Source organism: Telopea speciosissima, chromosome 4, assembly GCF_018873765.1.
Source record: "Telopea speciosissima isolate NSW1024214 ecotype Mountain lineage chromosome 4, Tspe_v1, whole genome shotgun sequence".
In the NCBI taxonomy this organism is placed as follows: Eukaryota; Viridiplantae; Streptophyta; class Magnoliopsida; order Proteales; family Proteaceae; genus Telopea; species Telopea speciosissima.
In genome coordinates, this window is record NC_057919.1 from 63,471,156 (window position 1) to 63,490,923 (window position 19,768).

General features: G+C 40.7%; 1 protein-coding gene across 2 annotated transcripts; it reads right to left on the minus strand.

Moving 5' to 3' along the window:
* Nucleotides 1-740: 740 nt before the first annotated feature.
* Nucleotides 741-13,518, minus strand: LOC122658874 (double-stranded RNA-binding protein 2-like). 2 transcript variants are annotated; one of them, XM_043854015.1, is made up of 5 exons: nucleotides 13,319-13,518; nucleotides 12,193-12,440; nucleotides 2,618-2,837; nucleotides 924-2,225; nucleotides 741-765 (listed from the first exon to the last, which is right to left on the minus strand). In XM_043854015.1, the coding sequence occupies exons 2-5, from the start codon at nucleotides 12,436-12,438 to the stop codon at nucleotides 758-760; spliced, it is 1,776 nt and encodes a 591-aa protein (XP_043709950.1). In that variant the 5' UTR covers nucleotides 12,439-12,440; nucleotides 13,319-13,518; the 3' UTR covers nucleotides 741-757. The 2 variants fall into 2 exon arrangements, with proteins under 2 accessions (XP_043709950.1, XP_043709949.1); XM_043854014.1 differs by lacking the exon at nucleotides 741-765 and having other exon boundaries at nucleotides 812-2,225; nucleotides 13,319-13,517.
* Nucleotides 13,519-19,768: the final 6,250 nt, after the last annotated feature.

The window sequence follows — 19,768 nt, forward strand, 5'->3', positions numbered from 1 at the left end:
CTTCTACAAATTTGCAAATGTTGATATAAATTAGGTTAGAGATCTCAAGAAAATTCAAGAATATGGGATTATCTCTGGTTCATGATTTCTATTCACTATAAGGTTCATCCGGGTGAGAGATAGAGCTTCAAGAAATAGTGAATGGCTTTATCAAAACACAAATGTATAATTCCCCAAGAATTGCAATTGCGCTTATATTCATATATTCATTACTGTAGGAATTGGGTTCAAGCTTTCCCCAGCCCATTTTCATCAATTTTGAATTATGGCGATAACGGTTTATCATAGCAGATCCAATTCTTCTATTCCATCTTGTCAAATTTGACACTAGAAGAGGCCACAAGAACCATCCTTTCTGAAAGACGAAGAGACTGAAATGATCAAATCACAATGCTCTTTGTTGCAGCTGCACAGACCTTTTTATGGACCAGTAACAGCAGCAACGCAGAGTGCATCTGAATGCCCCCATAATCTACCAGAAGTTCTGGTGTGGCCATAGAGGTTCTCCAGATGAAATAGAGCTTGCATTAAATATTCTGAAGAATGCAACAAAAGAACCATATATTCCTCAATATTGATGAAACTGTTGAACCCATCCATGGCCTTTAGGTATAGGACCACCCATATCGGCCAGGCACAGAACATGGTGGGGCAAAGCCCATGGCTGCACAATGAATGGGGCCACTTGGATCCCCAATGTGCCATTGGGCACAAGATGCCAGATTCAACAGGGGGTTAGTCCAGCATTGGTCCAGGCTTAATGCTCTATGGACACATTTGAGGAACAAATTTTTAGTCACAAAGCTAGAAGTTTGAGAGAAATAAAAGATGCATTCTATAAATATGGGATCATCAGGAAGCATCCAATAGATAACAGTAACTGAGAAAAAATTATATATGCTGTGCTCATATTCGAAGCTTACCCAGCTCTAAATTCGCTGCCTTCACATCTTCTGGCTCCTTAGTTCTCTCACTAGCTGATAACAATCCATCCTGCTTAGTTTCTGGGATTTTCCTTGCCGGTGGTGATGCACAGACCGGGACAACTGATCTGATTTGAACTGCTGGAGCCATCATATTAGCAGGCATTCCTCCAATCATCATTCCTCCAGGCCAAGGTCTAGATGCACATGTAGGAGCTGCAGTCCTGAATGCAGCTGGAGCAGGCACCCGAGGATTTGAGTTTTCCAGTCTGGGGCTCACTGAAGATGCAGGCCCAACAGTTCTGATCATAACAGGAGCTGCAGTTGCAGGTAGTCTAAAACCTTGAGCCATCACTGGAGAAACTCCTCTGGGGGGATGATGTGGCCTGGGACTGGAGTGAGATGAATCAAGACCGTGCAATTGACGCAACCGGAAGTCAGCATGACCAGGGTTTGTCGGTCTGGACCCATTTCCAGCATCCGAGGTCCCCCGAGAGGTCCATTCAAAATGATCACTTTGGCCTCCTTCCAGTTGTACAGTGTGCCTAATGCTGGGATCGGACTCAACATTCTTTTGTTTATCCACCTCCTGTGTTGTCTCTTGGACTAATGGTTCTGCACGACCGCCACCAGAAACAGGAGAATTTGCAGCTTCAAATGGAGAAATTCCAGAGGCATTTGACCGTATATTCACTTTCCGGCCATCACCATCTGCATCACCATGAAGCCATTCCTCACCCATTTGTGTTCTCTCTTCCTGAATCTCTTGTATGGTTACCTGGGACCTTCTCCCAACAGGAACTGGCACCAAAGGGTTTGAAAAGTATAAAGATGGACCTGAGGTAGGCATTGCAACTCCTGGCACAGCCTGGATAGGTTGTTCTTGCTCCCTTAATGGAACATAGTGCCCATGTTCTGGCCGGAATATAGACTGAATAAATGGAATAACATGAGGACCAGGCGGAGGAGTTGGTGCTACTGGATGAGTCAACAGGTGGCTCTGCTGCTGGGATGCCTGTTCCTGCTGCCACATTTGGTACATCGCCATTTCAGGAAAGAAATTAGAATAATTCCAACTTTGGTACTGCATTGGGTACAATGATATGCTTGTGCTACCAGGCTTTGTGGGCCTACGAGCAGGAGCTGATCTCCGACGCCCACGTTGCCGATCATTTTGAGTTGATTTATTTGCTTCCGCTGGACGCAAGCTAGCAAGGGTGCGAGCCACGACAACCTGTTCCTGCTCCTCATTCCCTTCAGACTCCAACCCAGGAGAGGGCGAAGAAGAGCCAAGATGGGACACTGCATGAGTACCAATGAGAAAGATAGTTAGCAACCATATCAGGCTAATATATCCCTTTATTCACAGTTTAATTAGTTATCCAAATTGAACAAGTATACACAATCAGTTGAAAGGGCATGGTATTGATTCAACGAACGTGATGATCGATGCTTTGGATCACGGCGAGCAAATTCATAAAAGAAGCAGCATATGGCATATCAGAAGAAGGGTATACAAGGTGCAAGAAGCCTGCCCCCCCCCCCCCCCCGGCAGAAAAAAAAGATATCCATGGACCCACAGGAAGGGATATGTGCACCAACTGTATTTGCACAGTACATAACTGAATCTTAATAATTCCCTCATACAAGAATAGGAGACTCTAGAAAAGATCAAAGGAAAAAGAAAGACATACTTTGTTTCAGGGAAGACCAAGCAGCCATGGCAGCATTCTTCTGTGCTTGCTTCTTGGTCTTAGCTGGCTCTCCAGTAAAGCTCATTCCTGCAAGCTCAACTGTGCATGAAAATACAGGAACATGACCTGGTCCAGATCGAACAGTCGTATATACAGGAAGGTTTAACCCAGCTCTGTGGGCCGTCTCTTGAAGCAGATTCTTGTAAACTCCAGTTTCATCCTGTGCAGCAGAAATATACCAAAGGAAAGAACATGAATTATCAGTTACATTCTCCCAGAGGAAGGTACAAATAAAAACTGAAAAATAAATCCGTAAATTTTATATATAATTGTTGAGATGTTGGAAGTTATAGAGGTATAGTCTCATGTCAGTTAAGTTCGGTCCTTGGTGCCTTCATATACTTGAGGAGCAATATCCACGTAATGCCTTAAAGTTTTGGGTTGGACCCTCCAACAATAATAATGACGTTTCACACAAGTACTTCATAGAGAGCCAAGGCAATAATCATTTCCAATGATTGTTCAAACTTGCAAAGTATTAATCGAAAATAAGATCTGCATTCACTTCAATGTAATAATAATGCCTCAAATGAGGTACATAGGATTCTTGAGGAGTGTAGCCTTGATCTTCTAATACATACAGGCATTACAAGTTTAAAACTACTCTTGAACAATATGGATCATCACCTAGATGAAATCGAACCTGATCTTAAGTGCAAATCAAGCACACAAATAACAGAATGACACACAAACATAATCTACCACATTTTTCCCATATCCCCGGTGGTTCAAGCAGAAATCTGATTGTACTGAAACTAGGGTAAAGTGAACAGTTTAATAGGTAGAATTGGTCTGTGAATTATGATCCAGATCTGATGGCTGGATCTCAAAGTATGGAGAAATTCTACTCCTACTAGAAAACTAGAAAACTAGAAAACATGCCAGAATTGCAGAACTGATTCAGGTATTCCAGCAGAAATCAATAAAGGCTTGATGATTCAGGGGGGGAAAAAACTGCATTCCATTTCAGAACAGAAAATCAGAATCTGAAAATTTGCAGAAAATTAATATTACTAGGAAACCAGAAATCACATGGGATTTTGAGTTCTAAAACAGAAACTGAACTAGAAAACTAGAAAGACAATTGAAATCAGGCTATGGACTATGGTAGAATCTTATTCAGTAAACCAGATCAGCAATAAAAATATCAGTCAAAGAAAACCTGAATTAAAATAAGATTGCAAATAGGATATGGCCACAGGATATGGAAGTTGGAAGTTTTGACCTAAAATTGATAAGAGTAATACAAGGAGGATAGAAAGAACCAGATTAGGAATCCACCCAATCTTCAGGCTTGGAATTCTTCAAGTACACCCAGAATCCACTAGGTAACTACTGAATCCACAACAGCTTGTTTCAGAAAAACTGAAGCTTATTAACTCATACATTCGTGTATGAGCCTATGAGGCCATAGGCCATGACATTTATCTATAGAATTCATAGACTGTCTCTAACAGTTCTAAACTGACATGGAATTCAAACTACTACTTGCAATAGTTAAAAACAGACTAGTATTTGACGCTAATCAAACTGTGACTCAAAAGAAAAAAAAACATAGACTATGAATATAATCTGGATTCTGGACTCAAATTCCGAATAATTGTAGGACTTTACTTGTAGAATCCTTATCCAACCTGAACGAGGACAAATAATCAAAGTCAAAACAAGAAAAGAAATTGAAACAGAACTCCAAATCAGATGAGGCGAGTAAGATTCAGACTAGGTATAAGATTCCCAAACAGAATTGGATTCTTAGAGAGAATAAGAATAGGACTCCTAGAAAAACTAGGATTCTGGCCTTGCCTTCTTCCTTCTCTGGGACTGTAGCTTGTATGGTGGAGGGCCGGTTAGGAGAAGAGAGGAAGCTGGGAAAAATCAGAGTTGCAGAGGGAGAGAGGAGATATCGTGTAACAAGAAGAAAAAGGGGGGGGGGGGGGGGAAGAGTGCACACACAGCCACACTGGCTTCAAACCATAACTCAACTATTCCATTCTATCAATCTGTCTCCAACGATAGGGAATTACATCATATATAAAGAGCAATAAAAGACTCCGAATTACTTCCTACAACTTAAATGATCTAAAATAGAAACTCAATAAAACTCAAATTGAAAATTTCCCTACAAGTCTAATAGCTACCCCAAAATAAAAGATTACATATCTTTCCCAAATAAAATAAATTCTAAATATCCTACTTAACAAGAACATGGTTGGGACACTGTTCATCTTGGTTTGGATACCCAACTGGGTTTGGATCGGTCCAGGGTAGTGTATATGCATCATTGTACCTAGCTGCTGCATCAGGTTCTTTAGGTCATCCCTGGGTGACCAGATGCTCATATTCACCAACATGTGGCAAAAGGAAAATCCATTAGGTTTCCACCCAGTTAAGTGTCTGCATCTTTATCAAATAGAACCTGTGACTTGCTATACTATGTCCAAATAAGGCTCTTTGGCTGCTTCTAAAGGCCTGGTGTTTAGTCTTATTGTCCTCCTATCAAGAAGAGGGGAAGATCCTACTTGACCTCATGAAATAAGTCAGCAGCAAAATATCAACTTTAGGGGGTCAGTGAAAAGAAAGTTGCCATAAAGTGCAAAGAGTAAGGCATGCATAGTTCACTTCTAAAAGTACGGAAAGGATTTGAAATTGACAAACCAGCTAGAAAAGAAGTGTAACATAAAATTTCCACCAAATGCCTAAAGTACAGTTAGAGGCCCAAAAAATACAATATCTACTTAAAAGTGTCAAAATCAAGGAAGACAGGTGAGCAAATGCTCCCCACCAACCCCAAGCTACAGGACAATGTACAAATCCCTCTAGTACTTTTGCAGACATGGGCAGGTTTTTCCACCTCATTATTCCAATTTCCAATATATAAATTTTGTAGACTACTTCTAGCAATGTAAAACTCGTTATCTCTAAAAGGAAGTCAGTTTCCACAATACTGAGGATACAACAACAACAAAACTCAGCCTTATCCCAACTAAATGGGGTCGGTTAAATGGATCCTTTCAAAAACAAAATAAGAGGAATGAAGAAATTCGATAAGAAAAGTAAGTAATGGAAAATGAAAAATGAAAGTAAGAGAAAAGAGGATAGCCCAGGAAAACAGGAAAATTTCCATATGGTGTCAATAACGTAGATCCTTGCCCTCCAAAAGGCTTTATCTGATATCATACTTGGCACAAGACCCAAACTAAGGATGTCATTCTTCACAACCTCACCTATGGTCATTTTAGGCCTGCTCCTAGCTCTTTTAGCTCCTTCAATCAGCATCAAATCACTTCTCCGTACTGGGGCGTCCCCAGGCCTCCGTTGCACATGGCCAAACCGCCTTCGCGGAGCTTGTTGTTGATCGGGGCAACTCCCACATCAGCCCTAATACGTTTGTTCCTCACTTTATCCTTCATAGTTTTGCCGCACATCCATCTTAACATCCTCACCTCTGCAACACATAGTGATGCATGGAGAAATTGGCTCACAAGGTTCTTTTCCAAAACCTAGGCCAAATGCTGGTCCAAAGGCCAGCACCAGCCCAAGCCGCAGGCAGGTCCTTGTTGTCCCAACCTGGCCCTGCTGAGTTTATTTTATATAGTTCTTTTTGGGTCCACCTAGGTCCATTATTTTGGAACAGTTGTTGGAGAAAACTTTTGGTATTCGTAGTGTCTTTTAGAATTCCAAGAGTTCTTTTTGGGTCCATTATTTTGGAACTGCTGTTGGAGAAGACTTTTGGTATTCTTAGTGTCTTTTAGAATTCCAAGAATTAGTTAATTTTCTTGGTTTATGTTTCTTATGTACTGGGGGTGGGGTTCAATATTTTGGGTTTAGTTTTCTATGTCTTGGGGGCAGATTTCTATGTCTAGGATTTGTTATCTATGTATGGGGAATTCCTAAGAGTCTCCTTATTGCTATTGTATTGTACTCAAGATTTCTGTCTCTATATATATAATGCAAGTTGTGACTGCTCTCAAAGGCAACCCAGAATTTTGAAAACAAAAATCCTCTTGTGAGAAACAAGAGCTGTGTCCCACCAGTCTACCAGCCGTAGGAGTCCCACCTGGGTTGTTGAGTCTCACAGCTCTTGTTTCTCACAAGGGTTCTCACAAGAGGATTTTTGTTTTCAAAATTCTGGGTTACCTTTGAGAGCAGCTAGGACTTGCGTTATCTATAAGGGTTCTCACAAGAGGATTTTTGTTTTCAAAATTCTGGGTTGCCTTTGAGAGCAGCCACGACTTGCATTATATATATAGAGACAAAAATCTTGAGTACAATACAATAGCAATAAAGAGACTCTTAGGAATTCCAAAACCCCTTTGGAATTCCCCATACATAGATAACAAATCTTAGACATAGAAATCTGCCCCCAAGACATAGAAAACTAAACCCAAAACATTGAACCCCACCCCCAGTACATAAGAAACATAAACCAAGAAAATTAACTAACTCTTGGAATTCTAAAAGACACTAAGAATACCAAAAGTCTTCTCCAACAGCTGCTCCAAAATAATGGACCCAAGTGGACCCAAAAAGAGCTGTATAAAATAAGCTCAGCAGGGCCAGGTTGGGACAGCAAGGACTTGCCTGCGGCTTGGACTGGTGCTAGCCTTTGGACTAGCATTTGGCCCAGGTTCTCAAAAAGAACCTTGTGAGCCAATTTCTCCCTGCATCACATAGCTTCAATATATGACACTTCTTAACTGCCCAACATTCTGCCCCATACATCACAGTAGGTCGGACAACAGTCCTATAGAACTTTTCTTTAAGCTTTAAAGGAACACGTCGGTCACACAGTACTCCAGTCGCACTTCTCTACTTCATCCATCCTACTTTAATTCTTTGCGAAACATCATCTATGACACCTTCTTTGTATATGATAGACTCCAGATATCTGAAATAGTCACTTGGCGGTGTCTCTCTCTCCTCAATTTTCACCATATCTTCATCCATCATAGTGTGACTAAAGTTGCACATTATATACTTTGTTTTTGATCTATTAATCTTAAAGCCCCTTGTTTCCAAGGTCGATCTCCATAACTCTAACTTAGCGTTAATCTCTGCTTTTGTCTCATCCACCAAAACGATAACATCGACGAAGCGCATACACCATGATACTTCATCTTGGACGTTCTTGGTTAATTCATCCATGATAAGCACAAACATATAAGGGCTTAGGGCTGATCCTTGATGTAACCCAACCGTTATTGGGAATTCCTTGCCCTGTGGCCTCCCACAGATCTCATATTAGTCATCACACCCTCATACATATCTTTAATTAACTCTATATACTTATTGGACACTCCTCTCTTCGCAAGAACATGTCGGATTAAATCTCTAGGGACTCTGTCATAGGCTTTCTCCAGGTTAATAAAGACCATATGGAGATCCTTCTTGCTAGCTCTACATCTTTCCATGAGCCTCCTCAATAGGTAGATAGCTTCTGTCATGGACCTACCTGACATAAAACCAAATTGATTCTTCGAGATATGAGTCTCTCTTTTCAAACGGGCTTTAATAACCTTCTCACAAAGTTTCATAGTATGACTCATCAGTTTTATGCTTCTATAATTATTCCACAATATTGAGGATGGGGGGGAAAAGGGTAGGAGCATAGAAATAGGTGCATAAGTGTGCATCTCATAGAAGCATGTTACTTTTCCTCACCTGAGAGAAATAAAACTTATTGCTCCACTTCTTTCCAAGTAAAATTTGCAGGTCAAACCAATACAAAAGGTTAGGATTTTACTTGAAATTTTTCGTTTCACACATCTTTCAAACAGAGCCTACAAGGGAAAGAAAGGCAAGAATGCAGAAATTGGTCAATTGATGAATGACAACTAACAGAAGCATTTGGAAAATAAGCATCTCTAAGTTGAACAAATAGCCCAAATATTACCAAAAGATAAATGGGGAACTTATTCAAACTATCAATGCTATAACTTAGTAGTCGCACTGACAAAAATTTCAAATTTTATGTCACATCATTTCGCCACTAACAAAGGAGTAACAATGAACATGGACAAGGAAACTGCTGGAGATGAAAGTGTGAAAATATCTAGGCCTACGATGGCAAGTACCTATCATCCATGTGTAAAAATTGTGTGGCCCAACACAAATTATTTTGTTATTTTTGCATATTATTGGACATTTCTACATTTTCATTTTGTGGCATATGACATGTATATTTTGTGGCTTGTAAAATTGATTAAATGGTACCATGGTTTTTGGTCTACTAGGTTAGTGGACCGGGTTTGTGGATGATCATCTCGATGAGCCACTTTGTAGTCCTCGACTTGACCGCACCTATCATGATGTATTATGTGCTTACGTGTGCATTGTTGGACTGTGATATGTTTGAGGGGTACAAGTCAAAATTGCTCAGATTATGGGAGACATGAGAACTAGTCTCTTGATGGTCAGTACAAATAAGGTCTTTGAGTCCATCCATGAAAAGACCTCGTGTACGTTGAGTGTTGATCTTAGTGACTAATGCTCCATTGCCAGTGACTTAAAGTGTACGCATACCTATAAATTGCCAGTTTAAAAGGTTTTTGTTAGCAAAACCGAGAATGAGAGTATTAGAGAATGGCTAGAATAATTTCATTGTTAGGTAAGCCCTCTATTATAAATAGAGGGAAAATTACAAAGGGGACAGAAATACCCCTAACTAGCTGACTCTATAAGAGCAGCAGTCTATACCTAATGAATAACAATTAAACTACCCCAAAAGATCAGAATACCCCCACGATATTCTGGATTACATATTCCAATAGATTTATTATCAAATGGTTTTGTGAAAAATGTTTTTATTTATTAATATAAAAAAATATTATATATTTCCTCTCTTTGCAAAACCGATTTTGATTTGTTTTACAGTAAGGGCAGTTTTGTATATTTGGTCCCTATTTGTTTTGGGTGAATAAATAATTTAATTCATTACCAAAGGAAAAGAAAGGTGGGGGAGAGACAGAGCGTACAAGGGCACAAGGCCACACACAAATTACAAGGCCCACCTGGGAGGAGGCTAAACCTGTAAAACCCAAAGCCCAATGGGCAATACCCAGAAAGGAAGCCCAATAAACAGAAAGAGAAGGGCAACCAAGTCATTTCCAGGTAGGGAACCACAAACCCTAAACTAACTTTCTCATCTCATCTTTGACCAGCCGCCGAGGCAAAAATGGAGCATCACCAGAGCCAAACAGCCAGCCGCTGGCCAAGCAGAGAACCACGGCCAAGCTTGAAGTAGGCCGAGCGTAGGTGACAACCACGTCGAAGAGGCACCAGCCTTGCAGAGGGCAACGGCAAAGTGGCTGCCGGCCAAGCATAGGCTGCAGATGGCAGACTATACAGCTGGAAGAAGCACGGTGGCGTTAGCCGAGCGAGCCAAGCAGATCAAACAGAAGACTAACCGAGAAGAGCTTACGGTCAAGCAACAGCAGTCCAAGGGCTGGCGACGAACAGCGACTGAGAGCTCCAGCGATGAAGAACGTCTGGCGAGAGAGAGAAAGCAAGCAGGGCTATCGGCGAAGAGACAAGTCATCAGACCAAGCGAAGAAAGCAACCAACAAGGGAGGGGACCCAGCAAAGAGTAGTTGACAGAGACGAAAGCCCACGAAGCATCGCGACCAGGAGAGACCCCAACGAGCCTGAAGACAGACCTAGTGGGAGGGCGACTCGCAGGTCGACAACCCAGGCAAGACAGACGTCAACGATACAACAACCCAGGCAGGCTGTCGACAAGCAGGACTGCAAACAAGCAAGGGTGGTGATTGCTAGCACTTCGCAACCAAGCACAAAACCCCAAAGAAGAAGGGAAGAAAGGAAAGGAGAGGAGTTGAAGAAGGGGAAAGGAGGAAAGAAAGGAAGGGCGAAAGGGGGGGAGGGAAAAGAGAGAAGGAGAAGGGGGGAAGAAGGGGAAGGAGCAGCCTGGCCGTGAGGCCGAGCTGCTCCTCAACGGCGTCGCAGGGTTTTCTCTTCTATCGTTAGATTTTCAGTGTCATTCCTAAACTTCAACCTTCTTCGACATCTCTTCTGTCGTTTGATCCCTATTTTTTGTTTGGGGGAACTTTTGGTAATTATCAAGGTAAGCCCAAGAGGCATTCCGGATATGGATATTAGGTGGCTAGCATGTAGCATCTCACCTTATGATTGGACTTTATGGTTGGTCATCTCCACCCTAGAGATATAAATATCTCAAGGTCACAAAGGCAAGGGGATCTTTGGCAGCGCAAAATACCGGGTTGTGGCATACCTGTCCACCTGGGGTGAGCACCCTAATTGCTTATGAGATCCTTGGAAATTCCAGTGGCTTCATCAAATTGTGATCAAATACAACCTTCTTCTACAACATACTAAAAGAGATTTACAATCCTCTTCTTCAACTCATTCAACAAAGTAATATAGATTTATATCTCCAAAAAGGTATGTCTTTTTCATTTCATTTTTATTGAACAATCTATAGATAGACAAATCTGAATTAGGACTTTGCATTTCATGAGTTGGAATTATATGGTTCGTTGTTTGAGATTCTTCTAGGACTCAATTTCTAATACCATGAAGATAGACCTGGACATGATGAAACAAGGATGACAAGGGCTAACTACTCCATTTGGACTTTCAATCTTTTAATAAAATCAGTTTTTCTTAATTCATTCTACGATGTGTTACCACCTCTGTATTGCACTAACAGATTGACCATAATCCTCAATATCAATTGCCATCTGAACAGTAATAGTTCAAATTCAACATTCTGCACTACAATACTGATCTGGAGTTTCTTCCATATGGTATAGACAGACCTCACCCTTTCAATCCCTCGAAGTCCCATCTGTCTTGTTTCAATTTCACAGGTTACAACGACGCACCAGCTAGAGATGAAAGATTCAGCTGAACACTGTTTGTAATGTATTAGCATGCTTCTAAGATTCACAATGTTGTTGTTAAAATGTGAGCCATGTTGGAACTCGCAGTATTGAGTAAAGACACAAAACACATTCATCCGAGAGTAGTACAATTTAAAATAAGAGGAAAATTTTCTCCAACTACATTACATCACATGGAGAACACTGTAAACATCCCTTAATACTTGAAGAGGATGGGGAGCTTTATAAAGAATCTTGGTTGAGGGCCTAAATCAGCCCCCTGATTCTGTTTCTCCAAATAAAAGTTTCAGGTTGGAGCGACTCTCCACTTTCCCTGTACTATGTTTTTCAATTTGAAATATCACTAGCAGATCTAGAACATGCAGCAGAACCAAAATGCTGCATATTTTTCATTATAACTTAATGGTCAAGTGTACCTAGTAGCTACCCTTGTCGGTGCAAGAATTAAACTCAAGACTGTTTATCCCAGTTGATCTTTGACTAATAGTAATGCATGGAATGCACAGTAACAAAAATAAATAAATAAATAAAATATCAGAAAGGACCAGAAATATAAGCAGCAGAAGAGGCAAGCAGAAATAAAATGTCAATACAATGACAGAAGATGAAAAGAAAGAGCATCAGTCAGACACCTACCAAAACTCTTGCAGCTAGAGATCTAGAGGGGCCCCTCTTCGAAAGCGTGTTCAGTGCCACCTCGGCTGCAGCATGCTCTGCTTGCCTCAGGGTGGTGCAGAAGGTTGGACTTTCAAAGGTCTCCCCGTTGAAGTTAACAGTGGCTTTGAACCGAGGTGCATGATCAGGTCCTTCACGAATACAAGCATAAGATGGCAGGTTGAAACAGCTTCTTTGAGCTAATTCTTGCAACTGGTTTTTATACATGCCTGGACATTATAACAAATATATAAAATGAGCAAAATACAAAACAGATAAAAGGGAAGGAGGGGAGGGGGGGGGGGGGGGAGGGAGTGAGTGAGGAAAGAAGAAGAGGATAAAAACCCCACATAATTAGAACAAATGACTCATTCCCCATCTCCGGAATTCAGTTTTAGCTCATACTACTTCCAGTAAAAGAGATAACACCAATGACTTCAACCGACCCTTGTCCCCAGTCGAAGTAATAACCTTCGTTGCCTCAAAACCGTTCTGAAAGTTATTGTTCATTACACACACACAAAATCCTGGAGACAGATACTAAGATAAGAATTAACAAAAGTTTAAATTAAAAAAACCCATTAACCTCCTTTGGTTGGGTAAAACCTACAAAATCTCAATTCTGACACAAGCTCATCGACATGGAAGTGAACTAGAAAGGCTCAAAGCTCGTCAACATAGCAATATCAACCATTTAGGGCTCATGAAGCCCATAGCTTCCAAAAATACCCAGTGATAAGAAACCAACCAAAAGGCATTCCATAAAGGCAGATGAGATGAAAAAATTGCCAAAAATTATCTGATCCGCGTAATTCACTTCTATAGAACATCACGTCGCATTTACGAATTCCCCCATGAATTCTAATCAGCATTCTTGAAGGCAAAAACAAAGCATTTACGACACAAAAATTACCTCTATCAGATCAACCGAAAAACTCAATCAGAACAGAAACCCATCTGAAACTAACCTAAGAACCTATAAGGTACCCCGTAAAAGTAAACAAGCCCATACTACAAGACTACGAGTGACACCAGAAGAAAACCAAAACCCATTTCATTTGGTCTATCAAACTCAGCATAGAAGGTGTGAACTTGATAGATAACTGACCTCAGGCCCTCCAAGTGCCGAATTGACGACCTGCAAGCCGTTCAAATGATCGGATGATCGTCGGAGACTGACATGAGAATCGCCGGAAAACAAGTTGAAGAGGGAGTAGAGATGGATCCCTAAAAGAGCATAGGTGCTTAGAAGATCTGAACAACAAACTGAATTTTCACACTATTTTATGAGATATCTATCCTTCCATTCTCTCTCTCTCTCCTTTTTTTCTGCTATTGCTCACTCCTTTTTTTTTTTTTCTTTTTTTTTCGGTAGAATTGCTGACTCCTTTCACTACTACGATAAAGGAGCTACTTTTTCATCAGTCATTACTACGAATTAAGTCTGGAGGTTTTGCTAATGTACACCGACCTCACTAAATTCCCTCTGAGAGTTTTACCTAAATGCCCCCCATGTGTCTATCTCTCTCCTCCTTAAACAAAGGGATAGAGTTATCTTCTAATATAGAGAGAAGAGAGATAGACTCGTGGGAATCCTTATCCCCTCCAATTAACTGCCCCATACAATTCCTCCAATTCCTCACATGAGGGCGAAAATGATCACCCTACCCCTTACCCCTGACCCAAAAATACTACCCAAGGTGGGGTCCACTCCCCCCTATTAGAGGAATTGGAGGAATTGAAGGTGCCCGCGAATTGGAGGTGATAATATTCGACTCGTGGGAGTGCTGGCATAGCGGATAGTGTTCTTTTTCTTCTTCTTTTTATTATTCAATTTTACTTTTTTTTTTTAAATAAAGACAGAAACCAATCCTATAACATCTTGCCTGGATATCAAGATCATGAGTTGGAGAAATCAAAAGTTTGTCCCGTTTAATTACATTTACATAAGAAAAGTCTACCAAAAAGAGCTTAAATGTCCCACAAAATAGTAATAGATCCCAAGGCTATTGTTGAGAGTCTTGTTCAAGCCACTACACCAAATCACTACAGTCAGTCCAATTCGCAAGCCCTTGCGGGTACCTCCAATTCCTCTAATAGGGGGGAGTGGACCCCATCTTGGGTAGTGTTTTTTGGCAGGGGTAGGTGTTACGAAAACAACGCCCAGAATGGCAATTTGCAAAAGAAAAACGAAAATAGAAAAGAACACACAACGCACAACATAGAGATTTTACATGGTTCACCTCCAATCTGGAAGCTACATCCACGACTGAGCAGTAAAACGGATTTCACTATGTTTCTAAAGTATTACAAAACCCTCATCTTTCTCTCTCAAAGAGATAAGAACAATAAATAAGAAAAGCCCTAACCCATAAAGTACAAAAATACCCTTAACCTAAAAATACCCAAAAACTTGGGCCGGACCAAAACATAACACATGGCTCAAAAGGTACTCGTTTTGAAGATCTTGACGAGCCCAACACCACTCCATGCCTAGCCCCGCCAGTTTTCGGTATTTCGAGATCGTTTCAAGGCCGAAACAGCCCTCCGAAGATATTAGCCGCACTTTCTAGACCAAATCAGGCTTCACCAACAACAGTAGGGTGGTCATTTCTATCCCCATGTGAGGAATTGGAGGAATTGAAGGAGGCAACGAATTGGAGGGGATAACATTTCACACCCTTGATCTGTAATTTCCTATTCTTTGTAGTCCTTGGAAGATGCCCTCTGCTTATGTTTCTTGTGTTGTCCCTACATAACCGAAATCTGATAAAACCAATACAAAGTTTTGATTATGAAAAGTAATAGCACAACCTGCCTCATGAGAATCCTCTTTAAAACTGTCATCTCATATTATTAAGAGAGCATTAGGAGGGGTTAGTGATTTTAGGTGTTCAAATGAAATGTGAGGTTGGGGAAGTGAAGATGGTAAAAGATGTAAATCAGACACCCATTTGTTTATATCCTGAAGTAGAATTGTAGGATTTGGTTTGGAATTATTAAAAGCAATTGAGTTCCACATGATCCATATGAAATAGTAAGAGATTGAGAAAAAGGCTAAAAATGGCTTTTTATTAACTAAGAGTAGGGAGGATTGTAAACAAAGGTAGGATGTGGGATAAACGGTTCCAAATCCATGAGCCTCTCTTTGTTTTGAAATTATATTTGAGCGGACAAGTGTGAGGGACGTATTTAGACTTAAGAATCTTAGCCCAAAGAGAGAAAGGGTTGGATGAGGAGACACCATCCAAGTCTAAGGAGAAAGAGATTGAATATGATCATAATTTAGGCGAAAGTTTAGACCCCCGAAATTCTTTGGTTTACACATAGCATTCCAAGATATGAGGGAAAGGTTTCTACTATTGGGAGGGACATCACGCCAAAAATTAGCATTGATGGAATCAAGGCGATGCCAAAACATATTTGGGGAACAAAAAACATGACATTTGGTATGTAGGCATAGATCCAATGACAAATTGTACTTTAAGTCATAGAGTTGTCCAATTGAATCAAAAGGGGGAGAGTATTTTATCCGGGAGCATGGCCCAAGGGTCAATGGGAGCACGTACAGTTTATCTTCAACCACAATCAAGGTTTAAGAAATCTGTGAATTATGGTGAATATTCACTGCACCATCCTAGGGTTCACAAACTCTTATAGAGTTGTAGTATTTTCCCAAAACACCCTCGTGATGACCTCTCACACCCATCCCACACCCATGACAAATGGATTCCCATTCACCATGGATTGAGGGAAACTGAGTCCTAATTGTAACTATGGATTGGTTTTTGCTCTTAAGCACCTATATCTGAAGACATGAACATTTAACTCCAACTCATAGCCCACACATTGATAGTTCAATTTGGACCTACTTCAAGTGATTGATTAAAATCTCTGCCATGAAATGTGGACCTTTATCTAACTCTAATTTGAATAATGGTGATGATGATTACACAAAACCTAAAAAATATAGTGTTTCTCTAAAGGAGGTAAGGTTTTTAAGATAGAGATTACAAGTGCAAATGGGCTGAGTTGGAAAATGAGCATGAGAGCCTGTTGTGGTTGGGCTTTACTTGTTTGGGCTATAATGTTTCAAGTCAAGCTTGACATATGAGAACAAAGGACTTACATTTTGCCCTAAATTTTCAAAGGACCATTTATGGGACATAAATACCTTGATAGTGCCAATTGAACTACCATACTTTAGCACAAGCAAGCTATTGACTCATGTACCCATCAATACATATGAGAAAGAAAAACAAAGCAACACACACAATAATTATTTGACCAAAACAACTTAAACCCTAAACTATGATTAGAGTTAAAAATACATTTAATTAATCTATATTATATATTTGTAATTTATCTAATCCTTATATGCACGAGTTTTCTTTATTTTTGTCAATAAATTTTTTCTTATTAAAAAAGAAAAGGAAAAAAGTTTCCCACGACGCTGGTGTACTATTATTGTCCTCTCACATGGTTTTTTTTATTTATTGTATTAAAAAGAGGAATTTTTTCATACGATGCTAGTGTATCATCTCCCTCTTACATTGAATTCTCAATAGTCAGTATCATCCCTGGTGTGGTGTGGAGAGATTTTCTCCACATTGGCATCGTGGGAAACCCTCTCCCTAAAAAAATAAGAGTATTTTCCTTGGAAACAATTTTTTTTTGGATAGAAGCCATAGCAACATTGACAACTAAAATGATGATTGCCCACTATACACGAGATGTGGAATAAAAATTAAAAATTTAATGGCCAATAACATAAACTTATGGTATAGTGAAATTCAATTATATGATCCAAAATTCTTGTAAAAATATTTCTGTACAAAAAATTTTGAATTTTTTAAGAGTAGACTAGATATATTGTCAAACAAAAAAAATAAAAAATAAAATATTGTGACTAATAATACAATGTTTTCGTGTACAAATATCAACTACACTAGTGCATTTTGGGCTTGTTTTTTTTGAGGGGGAGGGGGAGGGACCAGATCGGGCTCCTCTACAGCATAGGGGTGTGCCGAACATCTTTAGGCGCACTACCAGAGATCACCAAGTAGAAGAGCTCCCATTTGGATGGCGCGGATTGAGTTAGGACAGCTGAGCATGGTGCACATTCGATCAACAGTAGCATGACTCACAAGACTTGGAAGTTGTGCCAGCTCGATCCGCATTGTCCAAATGGGAGCTCGTCCACATGGTGAGCTTTGGTGGTGCACCAGAAGATGTCTGATGCACCCTTGTGCTGTAGAGGCACTCGTTCTGAGCGGGACCCCCCGTCCCTTCAACTGAACCCATTAAAGGTTATCCATACAAAATGAGAACACATAGAACAAATTACATCAATTTATAATCAATCTATTTATCGGGAAAGGAAAAATCTGTTTAATCTATGAGGTGGCATAAACTAAAGCTGAGTATTTTTGGTATATTATTGCTTGAAAAGTTAAGCCATTTTCCCCATAAAACCGTAGATGAAGTTTGCACAAAAAACACATTTAACCCGGCAAATTTAGCAATGCATAAGCTCTAATAAACAATAGGGAAAAATGTTCTCTGGAAAAATCAGGAGAGTTTTCTTTTTATGAGGACAATTGTGGGGTAAAAGTGTGGAGCGTAAAAGCCCCCCCTACCAGGAGGGTCTTGGGTTCAAGTCATCTGGTTCTCATTTCCCCCCCCCACCCCAATCCTATAAAATAAAATAAACAATAGGGAAAAAGGTTCTCTAAACCAACGGGGTAGGATTTGGATCCTCTTGCGTCCACTCAACCCCAGGTCGCAAAGGATCCAAATCCAACGGGGTAAGGTACACTAGTAACTTTGTGTCTACGTCTTTCTTAATTCCTCACATGAAATGATCTCATTGTTCTCCATTGTATGACGTCGTTTTGTCCCATCTCATTGGTTTGCTCAAGAATCCTCTCCCTAAACAATATATCAAGAGAACTAAATCAATACATCACAAAATAATAACTAATTATTGGGCAACCTAGGCCTAAGGCTCAATCATGCTTTGCTAGAAAATTTCACAAACCTACTCATCTCGGATAAAAATCATCTCCAATTCTTAGATCGAACAGTGCAGTGCAGTGTTGGTCTAGGAGAATGAAATGTGGCATTTTTTGATCGTGCGGCTCAAGTTAAAACGACCCATTAATTTCAAATGGTACCCATATTACATCCGAATCTTCTCAGATGACCTGTCCGTGGCAAATTCGCCCTTTGTTTTTTTTTTCTTCATTTGTTCTGTTTTCCTTTATTCGGGTCTGTAATGTAACTTCCCCATACCCCTAGCTAATTCGGTTCATCTCTACTTTGCTCTCTACGTCATCGATCTGCATCGTGAGCTCTCGTTGGTAATAAAAAATGAATCCAGATCAACTACCCACATGGGGACGGGTGGGGACAGATTTGACCCCTCCATTGGGCATGGATCCCGCATCCTAGAGGTGGGTCCCACACCCACATGGAGGGGTCAGATCTGTCCCCACCCGTCCCCATGTTCCCTTCCCCCTTTTTTTTTTTTTTGCTTTGTTCTTCGCATTGTACATTTGTACTCGTTTGATCAACCTTCGCCAAAAATCCGTCCTTCTGAAGTGACCATCCCTGGTTCTTTTCTTCCCGTGGAATCTGCCTACCTTTGCCTAAAAACCCAAATGCAGGGAGAAAAATAGGGAAAAATGGAGAAGAGATGGTTTGCAAGTTAGGGGTTAGATGAGAAATGGGAATAGGCATGGTGATGGTTTCGGTTATATGGGGTTTTAGAAGAAAGTAGAAGAACAAGGGAAGGAGATGAGGGTGAGACAGCCACGGAGGTTTCCTAGATAGAGTGTTCGTCATCATCGTTTTGGGATTCAAATTGAACAGGTCGACCTCAGATCCGGATGTAATATGAGTTTCACTTGCACTTGATGGATCTCTTTAACATCAACCGCATGATAAAAATGCCACGTGTCACTTTCTAAAAAACCGTACTTCACAGCACTGCTCAATCTAAGAATTGGAGAGTACTTTTGAGTTGAGCTTGCCTCCACGGAGACGTGCGCCCAGGGTGCTGCCAAGGGATATCCAGCGGCTGAGTTGTGCTGCACACATCTCGGTGCATGTCTAGGGATGTGTGCAACACAACCCAACGGCTAGCAGCGCCCTGACAATTCCCTACTCCCTGAAGACGATCCTGATCCAAGTATTTTCATCCGCTCATTTGAGGCCCAAAAGAATAGTTACAGTCGAACCGAGATTCTCTGCACTATCGGTGAGGTGATGATGCACATCGGACGGCACAGCAAAGACCAAGTGGCGCTGCAGAGGATTTTAATAAGTTACGGACCCCGACTACCGTGAACTGTAATACCAAGCGCCACTCTCTCTCTCTCTCTCTCTCTCCACATTTATATATGCATTATCGGCGTACCTGAATTACATTCATCTGCTGAAGCAGTCGAGGTGGAAGAGATTTTAGTGCACCGTGCTTCATATATAGGTATAGGGCTCCTTGCTCCGCAGATACAATCTCAGATTTCAAGAAACTTGTCTAGCATTTGCTTCTCTG